General features: G+C 58.3%; 2 protein-coding genes across 2 annotated transcripts in view; both read left to right on the top strand.

Annotated features, from left to right (window-relative positions):
* SPI1 (Spi-1 proto-oncogene) overlaps positions 1-3885 on the top strand; it is a 17078-nt gene extending 13193 nt beyond the window's left edge. Inside the window, exons 3-5 of the mRNA XM_004585336.2 lie at positions 1794-1987; positions 2615-2777; positions 3217-3885. Of these exons, the coding sequence (XP_004585393.1) occupies positions 1794-1987; positions 2615-2777; positions 3217-3536 (677 nt within the window). The 3' untranslated portion in view covers positions 3537-3885. The remainder of the gene's footprint in view (positions 1-1793; positions 1988-2614; positions 2778-3216) is intronic.
* A 2751-nt stretch (positions 3886-6636) lies between these two features.
* On the top strand, positions 6637-21934 carry MYBPC3 (myosin binding protein C3). The gene is made up of 34 exons (XM_058663061.1): positions 6637-6779; positions 7756-8022; positions 8500-8604; positions 8692-8784; positions 8915-9063; positions 10112-10229; positions 10713-10761; positions 10908-10937; positions 11067-11120; positions 11741-11761; positions 12045-12208; positions 12721-12853; positions 13017-13019; positions 13127-13251; positions 13352-13457; positions 13582-13748; positions 14047-14212; positions 14722-14828; positions 14927-14956; positions 15742-15881; positions 16039-16119; positions 16656-16815; positions 17247-17351; positions 17485-17673; positions 18511-18645; positions 18785-18952; positions 19679-19767; positions 19951-20146; positions 20272-20411; positions 20534-20693; positions 20822-20958; positions 21224-21410; positions 21525-21562; positions 21678-21934. The coding sequence occupies exons 1-33, from the start codon at positions 6755-6757 to the stop codon at positions 21533-21535; spliced, it is 3810 nt and encodes a 1269-aa protein (XP_058519044.1). The 5' UTR covers positions 6637-6754; the 3' UTR covers positions 21536-21562; positions 21678-21934.
* The last annotated feature ends 110 nt before the right edge of the window (positions 21935-22044 follow it).

A 22044-nucleotide genomic window follows, 5' to 3' on the forward strand; every position in this document is an offset into this window, starting at 1 on the left:
TTCCACAGAGGTGGAGGAGGAGGGGGGAGGGAAAGCAAGTAGTCAGGTCCCCCTCATCTCAGCCCGCAGAGTGTGTCCAGTGTCTCCTAGGCCTGCAGGTGGGGCAGGTTTGGGGACCGGGAGCTGGCAGGCAAGGCCCGAGGAGCTGGGCCCTTCAATGTAGGCAGAGGACGAGTAGGCTGAAGGGAGAGTGCCAGCTGCGAGCTACCTGTTTCAGCTCCCTGAATTCCCCCATAGCAAGTGGAGCTTCTGGTGCTTGGCAAGTCACTGCAGGAGGTTTTGGTTCACTTGCAGGCTTGATGATGGTATAGGGAGAGTCAGAAAGCATTTGCCCAAGGCAAGAGTCACTCATTCATGTGTTCATTTATCGCTTCGGGAGATGTCGCTGAGTCCAGGCATGGGGGACACAGAGGTGCCCAGGGCCCTCAGGGTATGATGCTAGGGTGCCACCTATAGCTGCTGGGACAAAGTAACAGCAAGGTGCCCTGAAAATACTTTCCTGAGCCACTGGCTGACGTGCAGGGAGCAGAATAGGAAGGAAAAAGGATATGAGGAGTGTCTACTCAAATCACCTGCCCCTCTGGGCTCTTGAGAATAAAGTACTAATCATGTAGGTGGTGGTGGTGGTGGTGGTGGTGGCCATGACTAACATGTTGGATCTTCTCTGGAGCCAGGTGCTTTTCTGCGGGCATAAGATGGGTGTACATGCAGCCTCGGTGAGCAGATGGGAGAAACAGGCTGAGAGAAGTGGGACAGCCAGCCTAGGGCCACACAGCACTGAATGCTGGGAGTTCAACCGAGCTCTGCCTGATTTTCAAATCCTGTGCTTTTTGTCCCCTATGCCATGTGGCCTGCTAGAGGTGGACACTCGTTTGACAGGCAAACAGGACCATCCTGTTGGGAGGGGAGGAGAGGGAAAAAACAAACAAGTTCTGTCCAAGCTACACAGCAAAGTGACCATGGATACCAGGACCAGAGCTGAAACACACAGGCCATTCCTTACGACTAAATGAGCGTGTGTGTGTGTGTGTGTGTGTGTGTGTGTGTGTGTGTTAGAGAGAGAGAGAGACAGGGGAAGAGGGATGCAAGCAGGTATGTGTGTGCACCTGCACACACACACACACACACACACGTGTGTGTGTGTGTCCCCAGACAGTGCCTTGACCTGCCACTAGGGAAGGTCTCCCCCAGATCCAGTTAGGGCTCCTGGGGTCTGGGGCTGTCTCCCAACCCTTGCCAACCTCTCTCCCAGCTCATATCCACCAACCACAGGCCCAGGCCACCCACAGTGGAGTAGGGGTGGAGGTTCTGGGAAAGTTTCCCATCCAGTAACCTCACTGGGATACAGGTGCAGTTGCTCAAGGTCACGACTTGGAAGGGGCCCAACCATGTCCCTGGAGAAGCTCTGGTGTCTGAGGAATGATGGCCCTGTGCTTCAGCCGTCACCCAGTGGCTGTGTAACAAGGCTGCTGTGTGAAAGCAGGGGCAGCCAGGTTGGGGGGCTTCTAGAGGAGGGCGCTGGGGGGTTCGGCAAAGGTGAATGCAGAGGGCATCCTCCCAAGCACTCAGATCCACATTTGACAGGTGTATGTGCTAAGGCCAGAGAGCTAGTACCATGATGCTGGTGTGCTGGGTCCCGGGATGCAAAAACAGGCGGTACCCGGCTGTGACTCGGTCTCTGTGTCCTCATCCACAGAATGGAGCCATAGAGTCCTGAGGTGGGATATGAGCCTGGGCGTGGCCAAAACCCCAGGCAGCCTGGCCTGACCCACTTCTGACCCCTACCCCCACAGATCATTACTGGGACTTCCACCCCCACCACGTGCACAGCGAGTTCGAGAGCTTTCCTGAGAACCACTTCACGGAGCTGCAGAGCGTGCAGCCCCCGCAGCTGCAGCAGCTCTACCGCCACATGGAGCTGGAGCAGATGCACAATGTCCTCGACACCCCCATGGCACCACCCCACGCCACCGGCCTCGGCCACCAGGTGCGTGGAGCCACCCCGCACGCACACGAATTCCTGTGCATCCGCACGCCGCCGCCGGTGGGCCCCCCCAAAGGGTTCGCAGGAAGCTGACACAGCTCTTACTCAACTTGGCTTCCTGCTCCCGCTGCGCCAACGGCGGCTTGAGCCCCAACCGCCGCTGTCTGATTCCCCCTAGACTGACCATGTGGCCCCCCCAAGTCCCTGTCCGCTCCTCTCTCACCCAGTAGGACCAGATCCCAGATAAACTCCACCCCAACTCTTCACCACCGGGTTCCAAGCCTCCCTGACCCCTTGCCTGTGCTCCTGGGTTCAGGCTCCCCCTTCCCGCTCCTGGGTGTCGCCACCGCCACCCTGACCTGAACCCTTCAGCCCGGCTTGGGATTCTTGCTGGAGTCTGCTAACCCTCGGTGACTCCACTCACTCCTGACCCTGCCCCCAGAGATGCTACAAGCCCCTTCGCCTTGGTGTCACTTCCTTGGGAACCTGCATCCAGCAACCCTCACCCCCACACTGTGCCCCCCACCATCGCTTCCCATTTTCCTATCCTTCTGCCCCTCTTCTGTAACTACAAAGACCCACATACGCGCTGCGCCTCACTGACCTCAGCCCCTCTCCTCTCCCGCCCAGGTCCCCTATCTGCCCCGGACATGCCTCGTGTATCCACCCCTGTCCCCACCCCAGCCCAGCTCCGATGAGGAGGAGGGGGAGCGGCAGAGCCCCCCGCTAGAGGTGTCTGATGGGGAGGCCGACGGCTTGGAACCCGGCCCAGGGCTCCTGCATGGAGAAACAGGTAAGGGCACCCACCCTGGATCCAACTCCCATCCCCACTGGTCTTGACCCTGGCTGGATCTGTGCTTCCCAGGCTCCCAGGCAAGGCCATAGCCCTGGCAGTCACTTTGCAGGATTGTGTGTGTGTGTGTGTGTGTGTGAGAGAGAGAGAGAGAGAGAGAAAGAGAGAGAGAGAAAGAGAGAGAGAAAGAGAGAGAGAGAAAGAGAGAGAGAGAGCGAGGGAGCTAAGGGCAGGTGAGGATGTGTGCATGTGGGAATGTGTGAACACATATAAGTGTGCGTGGTGCGTGAGTGCAGGTGAATATACACGTGGGAGCACACATGTTCACGTGAGGGGTACAAGCACATGAGAAAGTGGGGCTGTGTGGGGTGGGGATGCCCCTGAGGGTCCCCTAGCCGCCCCCAGCGCACCTGGCGCCTCCCCCTACCCTCGCCCGCAGGCAGCAAGAAGAAGATCCGCCTTTACCAGTTCCTGCTGGATCTGCTGCGCAGCGGCGACATGAAGGATAGCATCTGGTGGGTGGACAAGGAGAAAGGCACCTTCCAGTTTTCGTCCAAGCACAAGGAAGCGCTGGCGCACCGCTGGGGCGTGCAGAAGGGCAACCGCAAGAAGATGACCTACCAGAAGATGGCGCGCGCGCTGCGCAACTATGGCAAGACGGGCGAGGTGCGCAAGGTCAAGAAGAAGCTGACCTACCAGTTCAGCGGCGAGGTGCTGGGCCGCGGGGCCCCGGCCGAGCGGCGCCACCCGCCCCATTGAGCCCTGGCCTCCGCCGGGCCGCCCCGCTGCCCATAGCATTAAGCCCTCGCCTCGCCGTCCCGGACACAGGGATCGCACTCCCAGGGGCCAGAGGCTGGACTGTGGCGGCCAGGCTTCGCCGCCCCCGTCTGCCCACTGAGTACACCCTGCTTTGCCCCTAGTCCCACCCCAACACCCGGACTCCAGTCCCCACCCTCCCCTTGGGGTGGGCTGTCGAGTAACTGGAGAGGGGGCGTCCTGGGCGCCAGTTCTTCCCATTTGGAGGACTCCCCATCTGGATCCTTCTTCATAAGCACCTACCCTACCCCCCTACACTGATCATTAATTCAGTAAAGTTGTCTCCAGTGAATCCTCTTGCTGCTTTTTAAATTGTTCTGTCACCTCTGGGCCAAGATTAGTATGGGGGAGGGGAAGGAATCAGTAGTGAAAGATTCACTTTGCATGTTATTAATCCAACTGCAAATTGGTGCTGAATTATAACAATGGTAGCAGCAACAGGGACATTTTTCTGGTCATTGGCATGTCAGCTTTGAGAGGTGGAGCATGACATCAACTCATCTTATGGAATGGAGAAACTGAAGTTCATAAAGATCAAATGCTTTTCCCAAGGCCACACCATGGCAGGGAGTGTTGGCCATGAGCGTTAGGGACCTTCACATGTCAGCCTGCCTTGGGAACATTGAGCTCGGAAGTTCCAGCTGGCGGCAAAGTGCCCAGCCAGGCCTTAGACCTAACAAGCGAGACCCTGGGATGTAGCTGTGTGTCCAGGCTCCCAGCCCCCAACAGGGGAGACCCAGACGAAAATAGACCAGAAGCACTAAGGGAGGTGGGGTGCACACCCTCGAAGCAATTCTGTGTGGGCCTCCCTGGGGCCATCAGTGCCACCCTGTCCCCCTCCCCAGCCCCCAGGACCTGTCTGCGACTGACCCTTCTGTCCTCAGGCCCCACGCCAGCCTCACAGTGATCAGCATCTGCTCAGGAAGGTGCAAAAGCATGAAACATGGAGGCAACAGTGGATTTGGGGGTTGAAAGGGATGGTACATTTGGGCCAACTGTGAAATACTGGTGTTCAGACTTCCTGTGCCATGGGGAATAAATGCTTTCATTTTATTCTTTTCAAGATTATTTACTTGAAAGGCAGAGTTAAGAGAGAGAGAGAAAAAGAGAGATCTTCCATCTGCAGGTTCACTATCTCAGATGGCCCCAACAGTGAGAACCGGGCTGGTTCCAAACCAGGACCCTGGAATTCTGGGTCTTCTGTGGGGACACAGGGGCCTTGTGCCACCCCCTGCTGTTTCCCAGCACACCAGCAAGGAGCTGGATCAGAAGGGGAGCAGCAGTGCCTGTATGGGATGCTGGTGCCACAGGTGGTGGCTTTATTTGCTATGACGTAGCACCAAGCCCTAAATGACCTTTCTTAATGTTGGATCTGGCTTGGAAGGTGTCATGTTAATTTGCTTGTTTCTACAGCAGCTGATGGCCCTAAAACAATAAAAGGTGGAATCCAGCGGGGGTGGGAGGGAGGGGTGGTGTCGACCAGGGTATTCAGAATGTTCTGATATCATTCTTTGTGCTGACCTTTGTGACCGACTGGAAACTGGCTCTGCTCTGCTGCTTTGCTCTCCTCTACTTTGGGGTGTATTTAGAAAGTCACCCCCACACCCTCACAGGCAGACTCCTCCAGCCCCATTCCCAATGACCCCGGTTCCTGATTTGCCAAGTAACAACAACAAACACTGATTCAGTATTTTCTACATGCCATGCACTGCCTTAAATACTTATTTTAATTAATGACAGAGTGACAAGATGATAGATGGGTAAATAGAAGATAGATAGGTGGTAGTTAATTTATTTTTTATTGTAAAGGCAGATCTAGAGAGAAAAGTAGAGACAGAAATATCTTCCATTCACTGGTTCAAATGGCCACAATGGCCAGAACCGAACCCATCTCAAGCCAGGAGCCAGGAGCCTTTTCCAGGTCTCCTTCATGGATGCAGGATCCCAAAACATTGGGCCATCCTCCATTGTTTTCCCAGGCCACGGGCAAGGAACTGGATGGGAAGTGGAGCAGCTGGGACATGAACCAGCACCCACATGGGATGCTGGCTCTTGCAGGTGGGGCTATCATACCATCCCCTAGATAGATAATCTTTCATCTACTGGGTCACGCCTTTATGCCTGTGTCAGTCAAAGATACAGAAATTGAACCCAGGAACTCCATCTGGGTCTCTCATGTGGGTGGCAAGGGCCCAGCCAAGCCCCTGAGCCATCCCCTGCTGCCTCCTGGAGTGTGCATGAGCAGGAAGCTGGAGTGGAAAACAGAATCAGGACTGAAGTCTCACACTCTAACATGGGGCTTGGGCACCCCAAGCAGGAGTCCCTGCTGAGCCAGTCGCCCGGCTAGCACTATAATGCATAAACCCTCCTCACACGTGTAATAGCCCCCTGCGCTAGGTGCAGCTGGCACCAGCCCCACTTTTTTGATGAGAAATCCAGGAGATGGCAGTGCTGGGGGTCTTGGAGGGATGGAGGGGGTGATCTGTGGCCCGACCCCCGCCTGCCAAGGACGTGCCTGATTGGTGAGCCTCAGACTATAGGCCAGGCATGCTTGGCTTCCAGGAGTTAATCAGGGGCTGGCATTGTGACATAGTGGATTAAGCTACCAAACTCAATGCCAGCATCTCACTTCCGATCCAGCTGCCTGTGAATGCACCTGGGCAGGCAGTGGGAGTGACTAAGTCCTTGGGTCTCCGCCACCCACGTAGGAGACCTAGGTAGAAATGCTGGCTCTGGCTTCAGCCTGGTCCAGCCCCAACCATTGTGGTTACTGGGGAGTAAAGCAGTGAATATAAGTGTGTTCTCTTTCTTTCTGCTTTCACATAAGTACATTTTAATCTCAAAAGAAAAAAGGGAAGAGAGAGGACTTAGGGTATCCTGGGATTCACCAAGTCTTGCAAGAGCAGAGGCCACTGCATTGCAGTGGGGCAGGGGCAAGGGATAGGAGGCAGCCAGGAACAATGCGGTCCTACCTTCTACCCTAGCAGACCTCAGCTCTCTGGAATTTGTCTATATTTAGCAGGTGCCTGGGCAGGAGGCAGATAAGCAGAGCTGGGGAGTAGGGGGAGGCCCCCATATATAGTGAGGAGGCCAGGACCCCGCTCAGTCCCTGTCTGGGTGGTCTGTGCCTGCGTGGTGCCTGGTGCGACTCTTCTCTCACGATGCCTGAGCCAGGCAAGAAGGCAGGTAAGTCCTAGTCAGGGACTGCGGCTGGGTAGGGGGTTAGAGGCGGGGGTGTCTATAACTGGGGAGCAGGGCTGGGAAGGAAGGGGTGGTGAGGGCACGGTTACATTCTCTGCCCCATCCCTCTGAAGATGGAAGGGAAAGCCTGACACAGGGGCCTGCGGAGCCGAGAGTGCCAGGCAGGGAGCAGCACGTCCCTGAACCCAGCAGGTCCCGGGATCAGCCCCTGCCCACCTCCATCTCCGCTTCTACATATGGGAGCCCGTTTAGCCCAGACAGGAGCCAGGCTCACTGCGTGCCTTTGCACCAACCCTGTCTGCTCTGTGCCCCAGTCTCCCTATCTGTACAGGGAGGGCATGGCTTGGTTCTGTCCAGCTAGTGCAGCTCCATCCCTACTCCCAAAGCCAGGCCTTGTCCGGGCTCATGGCACTGCAACCACCCCTGTTCTCTGGGAGACAGCAGACACGAGGTCCCTGAGCCCAAGCTAAGGGCAGAGAAACCTGCAGAGCGCGAGACCGGGCAAGGTTGCCCAGGGCAGGCTCCCAGCCCCCCCCCGCCAGAGCCCAGCCTTATCTCAGTTGCTGATTCTCTGGCTGAGGCCCTTGGAGGACAAATTTAGCCATATTCCATGTAAGTGGAGCTCCTGTTCCCTTGCCAACCGCCCCGCTGCCCTGCCCCCTGCCCATGATGAGGTGGTGGGGTGGGTCGGGTGGGTGGGGGCTGGGCTCAGCAGCAGTGAATGGAACATTCAAAGTCCTGCGTGGAAATTAGGATCACAGCCTTGGCTCTCCTGCTACTTACTATGCACACATGTACAGTTCACCCAAACCTGTCTGGGCCTCAGTGTGCACATCTGAGAAATGGACATCCTAAGTGCACCTAAGTGGTTGGAGACATAAAAGACATGCTGTGTGATTTCACGAGAGAGGCTGCAGGAGCAGGGCACACAAGCCCCTGCAGTCTCCATCTGGCCCTTTAGTCTCAGCTTTCAGCAAGAAGCCGAGGTCAGCAGAGGTGGCCGCGGGCAGCAATGCCGTGTTTGAAGCTGAGACCGAGCGGGCAGGAGTGAAGGTGCGCTGGCAACGGGGAGGCAGTGACCTCGGGGCCAGTGACAAGTATGCCCTTGTGACTGAGGGCACGCGGCACATGCTGACTGTGAGGGACGTGGCCCCTGCTGACCAGGGCTCCTATGCGGTCATCGCTGGCTCCTCCAAGGTCAAGTTTGAGCTCAAGGTCATAGAGGCAGGTAAGACCCAGGTCAGCTTAATTTGGGGTTTACACTTCTGCAAGCGGAGGAGGCCCCACTGTTCACAGCCTTGCCTCAGCTTAGGCTCTTCCTTCTATCTGGTGTGCCCTTTCCTGGTTCTGCAGTGAGATCCCCTGGCCTGAGCCGGTCCTTGTGCTGCAAGTTCAGGAGAGTTCAGAGGCAGACAAGGGCAGTCCCCAGGTGTAAGTGAGGAGGGGCCTGGCTGGAGGCTGCAGCCTGGGGAAGCAAGCAGGGAGGAACCTGCAGGTGGTGAGGTTGCTGAGTACAGGGCTGGTGGGGACCCTGCTCAGCATGAGCCACCACCACCACCCACCCTCATGAGTGACCCCCAGGCTAGGGTCCCAGAAGTACAACTGGGATGATGAGTGGTGTGCGTGAGAGAGGGTAGAGACAGGGTCTCGGCCTACAAGCTCTGCCATGACAATTCCCCCACCCCATCAATTCCCCTCCCTCCAGAGAAGGCAGAGCCCTTGCCAGCCCCAGCACCTGCCCCTACTGAGATCCCTGGAGTAGATCTGGCCCCAGCCACGGAGCTGGATGGCAGCGTCCCAAGTCCCGGAGGTGAGACGGCTGAGCAGGGATGGTCAGGGCTGGCTGGCAGGTATGGGTGTGTCCCCAAGGCAGGTCCTGAAGATCTTTGCTCTACAGCCCCCAACGGCTTTGCCCCTGGCTGCCCAGGGACCTCCGACGACCCCATCGGGCTTTTCGTGACGCGGCCGCAGGATGGCGAGGTGACCGTGGGTGAGTGTGGGCTACTGGGCAGAGAAGGGAAGGCTGTGAGTGGGAAGGGAGGCAGGCAACAGGGTCCCCCTCACCAACCCTGAGTCCGCCTCACCAACACCCCTACTTGTTTGTTGTCCCTCTCCTGCAGGGGGCAGTATCACCTTCTCAGCCCGTGTGGCCGGGGCCAGCCTCCTGAAGCCGCCCACCGTCAAGTGGTTCAAGGGCAAGTGGGTGGACTTGAACAGCAAGGTGGGCCAGCACCTGCAGCTGCATGACAGCTATGACCGGACCAGCAAGGTAGGGTCCGGCTGCGCCACACTATGGGGGGTAAGGAAGGTTCAGGGGACATAAGGAACAGCGACAGAGAGCTCTGGGGTGGGAGGCATAAGAGGACATTGTGATACTGGGTTGTACCCAGAAGGTGTGAAGTGGCCTGAAGGATGGACCTGAGGTGCTGTTTGGGGGTGCACAGAGAGGCCCTGTAGATCTTGGGGTTCCGCAGAATGCAGACAGACCTGGGGATGTCAGGGGGCGTCCGGAGCATGTGTCCAACAAGGCTTGCAGGTGCAGAGGGCTACAGAAGCACCAGGGTCACCCACAGGTGAGATTGAGTGGGTGCCAGAGCTGGGTGGGTTCCCAGGGACGGACCAGGGCAATTCCCCCACAGGACACCCAAGTTTGGGAGATGCCATCACTGTCCCGTTCCCTCAAGGCCAGTCCCCATGCCTTAAGCTCTGAGTCCTCCTTGTATTCTGTTCCCCCAGTCTCTGCTCTTCCTCACTTTTCACAGTCCTAAATCAGACGAGCGGGCTGCTATCACGCACGGCCAACAGGTTCAGCCATGCATGTGGGCTCTGCCTTGCACAAAGTGTTTCATTGGCTTTTTCTTTTAAGATTTATTTTATTTTTATTGGAAAGATATACAGAGAGGAGGAGAAACAGATAGGAAGATCTTCTGTTCGATGATTCACTCCCCAAGCAGCCCCAACACTGAGTCAATCTGAAGCCAGGAATCAGGAACTTCCTCCAGATCTCCCACATGGGTGCAGGGTCCCAAGGTTTTGGGCCGTCTTCGACTGCTTTCCCGGCCACAAGCAGGGAGCTGGATGGGAAGCAGGACTGCTGGGATTAGAACTAGTGCCCATATGGGATACCAGGGTATGCAAGACAAGGACTTCAGTCGCTAGACTACAGTGCCAGGCCCAAAGCATTTCATCTTAAACAGATGCCGATCATCATGGATTTGCATTTTGTGCCGGCAGATGGCAGTCACAGGCCTGGAGAGGGATGAGAAGGTGGCTGGGCATCTGCCACTCTGGGAAATTCTTGGTTCATCCCCCGACAGGTCTACCTATTTGAGCTGCACATCACTGACGCCCAGGTTGCCTTTGCCGGTGGCTACCGCTGTGAAGTGTCCACTAAGGACAAATTTGACAGCTGCAACTTCAACCTCACCGTGCATGGTGAGGGTCCTAGGCTCGGGCTCCCTGTGGGTCCTGGTGCCCGGGGCCTGCCATCACTGCCTAACACCACGGGGCAGCACATGGAGGGTTGGGAGGCCCTCTGTGCTGAGCGGGTACCCGCTGCTGCTCACACAGTGGGTGTGAGCAATCCACGGAGGCCCCCAGGGCTGGGCTGGGGGCTTCAAACCAAGCACAGGCCTCACCTGCGGTGGGCTGTGCTTTAGTCAAGGTGAGGTCCTCCACTCCCAGCACAGAGACAGACAAGGGGGGAGCTGAGACAGGAGAGAGCCCGACCAGCTCCTTATCCTGGTAATGGCGGGGACCAGGAACTGTCCTTGGCCAGGGAGGCTGGCAGGTGGGCCTAACAGGTGAATGGCCACCCTCAAAGTGTGGTTGGGTGAGCTTGGCGGTCGTCAGAGACCCCAGTGCAGGACCTTCCCAGTGCCCCTCTGAGGCCCCCTTTGCTCTTCTCTCGGAATCCAGAGGCCATTGGCCCAGGGGACCTGGACCTCCGCTCTGCTTTCCGCCGCACGTAAGTTGGGCAGGGGTGGGGGTGGAGTCTTGCTAAGGTCTTGGGCCTGTGGGGTCAGGGCTAGGGGATGAGGGAGGCAAGGCTCTTGAGAGGGAAGGCAAGCCAGCCTCCAAGGGCAGGTGAGCATTGAGGATCCAACTCCACAGGAGCCTGGCTGCAGGTGGTCGGCGAACCAGGTAGCCTTCCCTGGTCCCTAACCGTACTGGTCACAGCCTCCTATGTCCCCTTCCCATACTCCTACATTGCACCCCACCCCATCCTGCTCCCAAGTTCCTCCCAGTCCCCAGCACTGCCCTTCTGCGCAGTGACGGTCACGAAGACGCCGGCACCTTGGACTTCAGCTCGCTGCTGAAGAAGAGGTGAGGTTGGGCAACAACATCCACTGAGCAGGTTGCTGTACCCACTCCCCTTCCCCCAGGGTGGTCCATGGTGGGCAAGAACGGTGGAGGTGGGCCCTGCACCACTGTGAATCACCCAAGTTGCCATGCCCCCTGCCAAGCCTGGCCTGTGTGAGCTCCCTCCCTCCACCTTGGGCTCACAGGAAACAGGGATGACCCTCGGGCTGCGGGAGTTGCCCACCAAGCCCACCCAGCCTGACACGCATCTCTTCTCTGTCCTTCCCCTCTCATTCGCATCACCTTCTGCCATGACTGCCGCTGCCCAGAGAGTAAGATGTGGGCTCAGGGTGCGCTGGGGCAGGCAGCAGTGTGCAGAAAGATCAGACCCTTGTTGGAGGCAGGGGGGTGGTGTCTAAGACCTGCCCCGCCAGGGTTCTGTGAGAGGCTTTTACATAACACGGTGAGGGTCCTGATGGGATGGGCCCCCGTGCTCAGCAGCTGCTTGGCTGTTGGAGCTGAGGGCAGTGTGCACAGGAAGGAGCCCAAGGATGCAGGGGCTAGTTGGTGGAGCAGGTGGAGGTCTGGGTGGGAGGGAGGTCTGACCTCTCCCGTCTCGTTTGCCCTCTATGTGCCCCCTGGAGCAGCAGCTTCCGGGCCCCAAGGTGAGTGCCCTGCCCTAACCAGCATCCTGGCCTCCCCCTGGCTTCAGCCACAAGCCCCTCCCCAGCCCCAGGCCCTCCTCAGCCTCCCTGGACTCTAGACCTGGTCCAGAATCCGTTAGGAGGGAAGAGGGCAGGGGGCTGTTACAGCTGCTGGGTGCTGGGGCCCAGGAAGCCTTATCCCAGGAAAGGGTGCAAGGGGAATGAGGGAACTGTAGCCTGACCCCTGCCTTCCCCCAACCTGTGGTGGCCATTGAGTCCCCTCTGCGTGGATCCTGGGACCCAGGGACTCAAAGCTGGAAGCGGCTGCCGAGGAAGATGTGTGGGAGATCCTGCGGCAGGCGCCACCCTCGGAGTATGAGCGCATCGCCTTCCAGCACGGCATCACTGACCTGCGCGGCATGCTCCGCCGGCTCAAGGGCATGAAGCAGGAAGAGAAGAAGAGCACAGGTTAGCCCCGGCCCCGGAAAGCAGCAGGTGCAGGTTAGCCCTGCCCTCACCAGAAAGCAGCAGGTGTCTCGCTCCCGCTCCTATAGCGTAAGAGAAGAACCCAGGCTGCCAACCCCAGTCCCACTCCTTTGTGCAGGAAGAAATGGGTACCCAGAGTAGCACAAAAGTGGGGTCACTGTTAAAACAGAATCAAGAGGGAGGGGAGGGACACTTGCCTCACCCCCAGAAAATGCTTAATTTTGATGTCCTTCATCTGAGCAGAAGGAGATTCCAAGGAAGATAGGAGAATAAAAGGGAAAGAGGAGACAGAGAGAGAGAGAAAAGGGGTGACCAAAGCAGGACAGAGATGAAGACAGAGTCACCCCCGAAACATAGACATGGAGAGACTGGGAGGGCTGACTGGAGGACCCAGGTTTGCCCACACCCCCATGGCCAGGCCCCCCCCACCCCCTGCTGCTGGAAAGGAGCAGGTGTGGGGGGCGAGGAGACTGGGGCTGAGGAGTAGCACTCAGTCTTTCAGAAGAAGCTGGAGCCAGCCTACCAGGTGAGCAAGGGCCATAAGATCCGGCTGAGTGTGGAGCTGGCTGACCCCGACGCTGAGGTCAAGTGGTTGAAGAATGGGCAGGAGATCCAGATGAGCGGCAGGTGCGTGAAGTGCCAGGGTTTGGGCTGCGGTGAGGACCAGTTGCCCTCTCTCTCTCCTTTTTCCTTGCTGGGTTACATTTCCCATGTTTCTGACTCTGTCTCCTTCTTCTCTCCCTGTCCTACTCCCTTTTGGAATGCTCCAATGGCTTCTTCCGTCCCACAGCAAGTATGTCCCCATCCTGGACAGCCTGGGGTGGGGGCAGGGTGTCATCTGAGCGGAAGGGCGGCACCCACGTCTCTCCTACTGCTCTCCTGGACCCTCCCCTTCCCCAGGTACATCTTCGAGGCGGTTGGCACCAAGCGCACCCTGACTATCAGCCAGTGCTCCCTGGCGGACGATGCCGCCTACCAGTGTGTGGTGGGTGGTGAGAAGTGCAGCACTGAACTCTTCGTCAAAGGTGGGCCCGGGACCACCTGCCCCCAGGGGATGGAGACCTGGGGAGGGGATGAGGTGGCCCCTGAGTGTCCTGTCCTCATGTTCTCACTGCTGTGGGACAGAGCCCCCAGTGCTGATCACACGCCCTCTGGAGGACCAGCAGGTGATGGTGGGACAGCGGGTAGAGTTTGAGTGCGAGGTATCAGAGGAAGGGGCCCAAATCAAGTGGTGAGTGTCAGGCACTCCCAGGCATGGACAGGGGTTGAGGGTGGCTGAGCTGGGGGAGTCAGGAGCATCTGTGTAAAGGAGGCCACAGCCCCTGTCATTCTCCCCCATACCCCTAACCGGCCAGGCTGAAGGATGGGGTGGAGCTAACCCGGGAGGAGACCTTCAAGTACCGGTTCAAGAAGGACGGCCACAAACACCATCTGATCATCAATGAGGCCACACTGGAGGACGCGGGCCACTATGCGCTGCGCACCAGCGGGGGCCAGACTCTGGCGGAGCTCAGCGTGCAGGGCGAGTACCCCACCTGCTCATCAGCAGGTTGAGGGAGGCAGACATGGTGATGGAAGGATTGGTTGGGTCGGCTCAACATCATTCCTGGAACACTTGAGTTTCCCAGTGTGCACTGCGTCACATGGGCCCAGCTGACCCCTCTGCGACAGATGCATGTGTTACATGGATGCACACGTTTGTCAATGCTTGTCTTGCCAAGGCCACACATGCCCAGACATGCTCCCATCCTCACAGAAATCGACACCCACACCCTCCTCCCCAGGAGCTCACTGCTTCTGCCCTTCCCCTCACCCACTAGAGAAGAAATTGGAGGTGTACCAGAGCATTGCGGATCTGGCCGTGGGGGCAAAGGAACAGGCCGTGTTCAAGTGCGAGGTCTCAGATGAGAATGTGCGAGGCGTGTGGCTGAAGAATGGGAAGGAGCTGGTGCCAGACAGCCGCATCAAGGTGTCCCACATTGGGCGGTAAGTGTGTGTGGGCAGCCGAGGGGGGTGGGCAGAGCAGGGGTCCGTAGGGAGAGACACACACGCCCAAGGAGAAGCCAAACGTGGAGAAGGGAGAGGGACAGAGGGCCAAGAGCACAAGAGAGGGGTCAACTGGTGACCCGAGCAGAACGGGAGGCCAGGGCCCTTTGATTCATCCCTGGGGCAGCTGAGCCAGCCGTGCTGGGCCCAAATTTACAGGGATTAACATGTCCCAGCCCTGCTCGGGCTTCAACAGCCCTGCCAAGGAGACAGTTTGGTATAGAAATCTGTCTCCACTGCCGGCTTCAGACAATGCTTGAGGGAGCTGGACAGCCCAGAGACAGAGAAGCGAAGCATTCTCTTTCAAAGTCAACACACCCATGAGCCAGGACAAAGCCACGGCCTACTGGAGCCCCAGCTGGGGGTGTCTGGGGAAGACAGGGGTATGTGTGGCCCTGGGGAGACAGCAGAGATCGGGGCAGGTCCCCTGAGCCACCACCACCTTGCAGGGTCCACAAACTGACCATTGACGACGTCACGCCCGCTGACGAAGCAGACTACAGCTTTGTACCTGAGGGCTTCGCCTACAACCTGTCTGCCAAGCTCCACTTCATGGGTGAGCTGATGCCCCAGGGGAGGAGGGATGGGGGTGGCAGAGCCAACATGCCAGGCCCTGCCCTGTCCTCTATGCTACCTGCCTTTCTTCTCTTGTAGAGGTCAAGATTGACTTCGTGCCCAGGCAGGGTGAGTCTGAGGTCCCTGTGTGCTGCCTGGACTCTGCCCCCTCCTTCCCTCCCTCCCTCTGGCTGCACCCTCCGCTCAGACCTGAATGAGCAAGGATCTGGGCGTGGAGTCCTTAGACCTAGCCCTGCCACTTATGCCCAGGGACCGCTTAAATTCTCTCCTAGCCTCTTTATCATCTTTGAAATGGCAGTGTGGGGGGTGCCTCCTTCCTGGGGTGGTTATGGAGAGGAGGTGAGGCTGAGATGCCAAATGTAGTTCCTAATGTCCAAATGTAACACCCTTTGTGTCTTTGGGAGATCCCTCCCCACACTGGATCTATTTTATGGTATCATTCATTGCAGCAGGGTTCTGTGGCGAACAGTTTGGTAAACACTGGCCGTTTATTCCACCTGCTGGTGGTTCAGGGGCCATTGACTTCCCCCCATCCCTTTGCCACCGGTTAAGGGTTCCGAAAAAGCCATGATCAGGAAGCTTAAACTTCATTTATTTGACCATGGACATTATTTTATCCTCCCAGTGAAAATGCTGGGGGTGATGGAATGTTCTAGAGCTCGATGGGGTTGGCGGTTATTTGGGTGAAAACATTTGTCAGACTCACCAGGAGAGGCTCCAGTCCGCTCAGTTGGTCCTATGTGAATGATGTCCCCACAAAAGTAGAGTCAAAAGCCAATAGCCAAGGTCATGGGCTCCCAGTGGCCCCTATGCCCCACCCAGGTTCCCCTTTGGCCGTGGCCCTGGCTGTCTCCCCTCTCTGACCTATTTCATTGTCTCTTGCCCCCACCCAGAGCCTCCCAAAATCCACCTGGACTGCCCTGGCCGCACACCAGACACCATCGTGGTGGTGGCTGGAAACAAGCTACGCCTGGATGTCCCCATCTCTGGGGATCCTGCTCCTACTGTGATCTGGCATAAGACCATCTCACAGGTACCATAGCACCCAGGGGTGAAAGAAGTATGTGGGACCACATAACATCCCATCGCGCATGCTCCCGTCCCATGGCTGGCCACCTGCTGGGGATGAAAGGTGGGGAGGTGAGAGGAGACAGAGGCCCCTCCATGTTTCTCTCCTGCTCTGTTCCCAGGGGAAGAAGTCCTCCGCTGGATCAGCTCCTGGTGCCTCAGAGGATACCGGTGACAGTGATGAGTGGGTGTTTGACAAGAAGGTGAGCCAAGTGTTTTTGTCCTTCATTGCTTTCTCTCCCTAGAAGTGTGCATTTGCTCAGGTGCACACATCTGCTTGGGTCTGAACCTGCCTGGGTCTGCACCTGTCCAGATCTACACCTGTCTGGGTGTACCCCTGCCAGGGTGTGCACCTGCTCTAGGAAGGGTCCGCCCTAGTGGAGTATGCAGCTGAAGGCATGAGGGACCTGACACCCTGGACAGTGCCAGGAAGCCCTTGTGACTGGGCTGCTCCCTAGGTCCCGGATGCTCACAACAGCTGTGTGGGAGGGAAACTGAAGCACAGACAGTCTCCAGCATGACCCACAGACCCAGCACGAAGGCAGATCCAGGGCCCTTTGCTCTGGTGCTCCCCCATTCATTAAAGGCTTTTGAACTCATGCTTGCACTTCCTCTCCCCGATCTCTGTTATGGCTGTGGGCTCCTGTGCTGGGCTCCTCTCCCACCTCAGAGCCCTTACGCCATTGCAGGGGACTTGGGGCTCCAACTTAGGTGCTGACCCAACTTCCCATCCCCACAGCTGCTGTGTGAGACTGAAGGTCGGGTCCGGGTGGAGACCTCCAAGGATCGCAGCATCTTCACGGTCGAGGGGGCAGAGAAGGAGGACGAGGGCATCTACACTGTCACGGTGAAGAACCCTGTGGGAGAGGACCAGGTCAACCTCACAGTCAAGGTCATCGGTGAGGCCACCTAGGGTTCCAGGGCTGAGAAAACAGAGGAACAGCCCCAGGGAGGGTCCGGGCCATTCAGCCGTTGGACAGACCACATGGGGCGTCTCTGTGGACAAGGGCAGTGGCCGTGGGGGATGAATGGGGCTGGCGTTTCTGTCTGCAAATTTGCCAGGACACAGCTGTGCCCAAATTAAGTCTGAGCTGGGAGCAATCCCTTGTATTTGGAGAAGGTGACGCCTATGGGGAGGCATCTTGGGGAAGGCATCTTGGGCAGGGCAAATAGCATAAGGCGATGGGGCATGAGAAAGCGCAGAGAAGGAATGGATGAACGAATAGATGGATCATGTAGATCTGTGACACCAGCAGATGCACATTCTAGAAACAGGCTGTTGGTCCTGAAAGTGCTGAAGGAACCATGTGGTCCCCTCTCTTCCCTCCAGACGTGCCGGATGCCCCTGCCGCCCCCATCATCAGCAATGTGGGCGAGGACTCCTGCACCGTGCAGTGGGAGCCACCAGCCTATGATGGCGGGCAGCCAATCCTGGGTGAGTCCTAGGGCCCCAGGGCAGGGTGTGGGGATGCATGGAGGACAGGGTGGGTAGGGGGCAGGCACGGGGGTGCCAGGGCTCTAGCCTTTCCCCACTCCCGATCAGAGATCCCACCTCTCACCCTGACCAGGCTACATCCTAGAGCGCAAGAAGAAGAAAAGCTACCGCTGGATGCGGCTGAATTTCGACCTGCTGCCGGGGCTGAGCCACGAGGCGCGGCGCATGATCGAGGGCGTGGCCTATGAGATGCGCGTGTATGCAGTCAACGCTGTGGGAATGTCCAGGCCCAGCCCTGCCTCCCAGCCTTTCATGCCTATTGGTGAGGAGGCCTGGCCAGGTCTGGCACTGCCCCCAGGCTGTCCGTGCCACCCCCTCCCATCTGCTCTGTTGGGCTACCACTGCGCTGGACATTAATACCTGGACTTGTCTTGAATCCTTAGCTGGGGAGAGCCCACCCCCATTTTACAGACAAGGAAACTGATTCTTGGGAAGGTAAAGTGACTGGCGAGACAGCACTGTCGCTGTGTTGGGTTGTCAAACCTCACTCTCCGCGTCTGTGAAATGGGGATAACACCATGTGCTTTAGAGAGCTGTCGTTAGGATGGACTGAGATAAGGCGGCCAGGGCACCTTGCATGCAGTAGGGGCTTACTGAATGCTAATTGTTCCCCGCCCCTTCAACTCAGGATTTGTCGGTGAGATCAGAGGGGGCACCTATGGGTTGAGGCCTGACTGGGGGAGTCCCTGGGAAGTGTGTAGCTGGTGGGGCCAGCTCCACAGTTCCTAGGAAGTCACCGGGAGTCCCCTCTCTCCCTCTAGACTTTCTTCATCCCTGCAGTGCAGAGGAGAAAGCAGAGGCTAAGGGCGTGGCCTTAGCCACTCCCAGGGTGTGTGTGGGGGGGAGGCTCCCTAAGCCCAGCTTCAGGAGACAGCAGGAATTGGCAGGCGCCTGTGTCAGAATGGTGCTCTGGGTCACCTAATGACACAGCGTCTGTCGTATGGCCCACATCTTCTGGCACAGGTGTTCTTCCTATTAGATCCTTAACTGTGGCTTGGAGACAGTCCCTGGTTTGAGTTTGGTGGGCAGAGGTGGATCCAGGGAGCTGGTTGCTGCAGGTTCACTCACGGGGGCCTGCTCCAACCTCCTCTCTGCCCAGGCCCCCCAGGTGAACCCACCCACCTGGCCGTGGAGGACGTCTCTGACACTACAGTCTCCTTGAGGTGGCGGCCACCAGAGCGTGTGGGAGCGGGTGGCCTGGATGGCTACAGCGTGGAGTACTGCTGGGAAGGCTGTAAGTGCTTGGCCCCCATAATCCCCAGGCTGGCTCCGGGGCACCCCCAGTCCCAGGCCCCAGCCGGCCACACCCAGCTCAGGGCTGGGGCACAAGGGCTGGGCTGTCCCTACTGACCCTATCCCATTTCCATGGGCAGGTGCTGAGTGGGTGGCTGCCCAGCAGGGGCTGACAGAGCGCACATCCCTGTTGGTGAAGGACCTGCCCACGGGGGCCCGGCTGCTCTTCCGTGTGCGCGCACACAATGTGGCAGGGCCTGGAGCCCCTATCACCACCAGGGAGCCCGTGACTGTGCAGGAGATACTGCGTGAGTGCCCCCAGTGGCCCATCACAGAGCCTGCCCAGGAGAGTGGGGCTGGGCAGGGCAGGGCAGGGCAGGAGGGGCTGAGGCCTCAGGCATGTCCTTGGCTTCGGGCACTCTTGGTTCTTCCACAGCAGCTACCCCTCCCTACACTTGTTGGGGGAACAGAGAAAATCTAGGCCGTGATGCCCATGGCTCAGACAAGTCCCCCAGCCCCCGTGGACAGGTACTGTCTGTGTCCTGAGCACTGAGCCATGAGGCCACTATGGGTCAGTTTGGGCCACCTGAGATCCACTTGTGTTTCTCTTTCTAGTTCCCCCACGGAATCTCCATCCTGTTGGGGGCTGGTTCTTAAAGCTGGAGGGAGAAAGCTAACCAGGCAGGACACAGCATTGGAGTATGGGGTCTGAAAGCTTTGATTTGCCTGGCTCATGGCTTTACAGGCTGAGTGGCCTGGAATGAATGGCTCAGCCTCTCTGGTCCCTGCCTCCAGCAGCAGTGTAGCCAGGTACAAGTGGGAGGAGAAGCTTGGTGAGGCATTTGGGAATGGGCAGTCTGGGCTGTTGTGAGTTAGCGGAAGGCCAGAGGAGGGGCAGGGCCTGGCAGGCAGCTTTTCCCTCCCCTTAGCTGAAACTGAGTTGGCCCTGTCTCAAGTGAGATACAGGAGCTGTGGAGCTCCTCAGCGCTGGGGTTGGGGTGGGCATGGTTTAGCAATCCCCTCTGTGCTCACAGAGCGACCACGGCTCCAGCTGCCCAGGCACCTGCGCCAAACCATCCAGAAGAAAGTTGGGGAGCCTGTGAACCTCCTCATTCCTTTCCAGGTAGGGCTCTGACCCCCTTTCCTGTCCCCAAGGCTGAGGCCACGCTTATGGTTCATGCTGTGTCTTAGAAACACTCCCCCCGCCACCCACACCCACACACATACATACACACACATGTGAGGCTAGGCCGGTGACTGGCCCTCGCGGAGAACCAGGCTCACGGTGTAGCTGTCCCACCCCCAGGGCAAGCCCCGGCCTCAAGTGACCTGGACCAAGGAGGGGCAGCCACTGACCAGCGAGGAGATGAGCATCCGCAACAGCCCCACAGACACCATCCTCTTCATCCGGGCTGCCCGCCGTGCCCACTCGGGCATCTACCAGGTGGCAGTGCGCATTGAGAACATGGAGGACACAGCCACTCTGGTCCTGCAGATTGTGGGTATGTGACTGCCGGCCTCCCTCCACACTCATTTCACCCTGGAGATGGGCTGCCAGGGGCAAGTGGGCAGGCCTCAGCTGTGGTTTGGGGGTGGGAGGTAAGGTGAGCTGATCCTCCTTCTGCAGACAAGCCAAGCCCCCCGCAGGACATTCGGGTGGTGGAAGCATGGGGTCTCAATGTGGCTCTGGAGTGGAAGCCACCCCAGGATGACGGCAACACGGAGCTCTGGGGTTACACAGTGCAGAAAGCTGACAAGAAGACTCGGGTGAGCCTGGTTCGGGTCCCCCTTGCAGCCCCCCACCTCTGAGCAGCCCAGGGAGGCTGTTGGCAGCAGTGGCAGGGGAGGCAAGATACCCCCTGAGGTCTGCCTTGCCCCCTGTGCCCCAGGAGTGGTTCACGGTCCTGGAACATTACCGCCGCACCCAATGCACAGTGTCTGAGCTCGTTATTGGAAACGGCTACTACTTCCGGGTCTTCAGCCATAACATGGTGGGTACCAGTGATACAGCTGCCACCACCAAGGAGCCCGTCTTCATTCCCAGACCAGGTGATCCCTCCTAATTCTCACATGGGGATCTGGGGCTGAGAGGTAGGCAGGGGATGGGGGAAGCAGGGGCACCAGAGCCTGGCTTAGTGGGGCCCTCTTGACACCAAATTGCCGCCTGTCTCCCACAGGTATCACATATGAGCCGCCCAACTACAAGGCCCTGGACTTCTCTGAGGCTCCAAGCTTTACCCAGCCTCTGGTGAACCGCTCTATCATCGCGGGCTACACCACCATGCTGTGCTGCGCCGTCCGGGGCAGCCCCACGGTAGGGAAGCTGGGGCTCTGGTGCAGCCTGACCCAGGCAGCAGGGCTCACAGGTGCAGTCCTCTGCCTCTTGGGAATGGGGTGGGAGACATCTGCAGGGACCTCTGCTTGCACCAGGCCTTGGCCCTCCCCATCTACTCTGAGTTCAAGCCCAGCCTTGGGCATGGTTTGGGATTTGTGGTATTTATCGCCAGAGTAGAAACAAGTCTGCCCAGGGTTTGCACCGAGTGCCCCCTCAGCCTGGAATGGTCTGTCTCTACTTGCAGCCCAAGATCTCCTGGTTCAAGAACGGCCTGGACCTGGGGGAGGATGCCCGCTTCCGCATGTTCAGCAAGCAGGGAGTGCTGACCCTGGAGATCAGGAAACCCTGTCCATTTGACGGGGGCATCTATGTGTGCAGGGCCACCAACTTCCAGGGTGAGGCGCAGTGCGAGTGCCGCCTGGAGGTGCGAGGTGAGGAACCCTCAGATGTGGCCCTGCTCTGCCTGGTACCAGCCGAGTCCTGTCTGGGTGGGCCCCAGCTCCCTGGCGGGGAGGTCCCACATGATGTGGTCTTCTCTCCTGCAGTGCCTCAGTGACTCAGGCTGGCTTCCAGTGATGGCCAGGTATGGAAGCTGGATGGGGCTGAGCCTCAGGCTTTTGGTCTAGGGATGAGGAAATGGGGCTGGTGGGCTGGTGTTCAGGCCTTGGGTCACTCACAATGGGGCCCCCCCATTACAGGCACAACTGGATGCCAGCCCCTCCTACCAGAGAGCTGAAGGGAAGCCAGCAAAGCCAGCATCCTGCTCCTGGATATGTGTGTGTGTGCAAGGAGCTGGGGCAGGGAGTGGGCAGCAGCAGGGGCAGGCTGAGTGGGCTCTGCTCACAGCAGACCATTAGCACCCCCACAAAAGCTCTCAGAACAGGGGGCAAAGAATGGGCCAGCCTCCTGCCTGGCCTGTCTTCTCAATAAAGGATGAGCGTGGCCTCAGAACGGAGCCTTTGTGTGCAGTGGGCACTGCAACACTGACTGGATCATCACATTCAGCTGCTTCCTGAATGCTGAAACAAGGCCAGAGAGTGGTTCGAACCTAACATGAGCGATGAG

The sequence above is a fragment of the Ochotona princeps genome, chromosome 4 (genome assembly GCF_030435755.1).
Source record: "Ochotona princeps isolate mOchPri1 chromosome 4, mOchPri1.hap1, whole genome shotgun sequence".
Taxonomy (NCBI): Eukaryota; Metazoa; Chordata; class Mammalia; order Lagomorpha; family Ochotonidae; genus Ochotona; species Ochotona princeps.

Coding starts and splice junctions, on each gene's coding strand:
- MYBPC3 (XM_058663061.1), top strand. CDS start 6,755: ATGCCTGAGCCAGGCAAGAAGGCAG. Junction 11,762..12,044: donor AGCAGCTTCCGGGCCCCAAG/GTGAGTGCCCTG, acceptor CCTGGGACCCAG/GGACTCAAAGCTGGAAGCGG. Junction 14,957..15,741: donor TGACTTCGTGCCCAGGCAGG/GTGAGTCTGAGG, acceptor GCCCCCACCCAG/AGCCTCCCAAAATCCACCTG.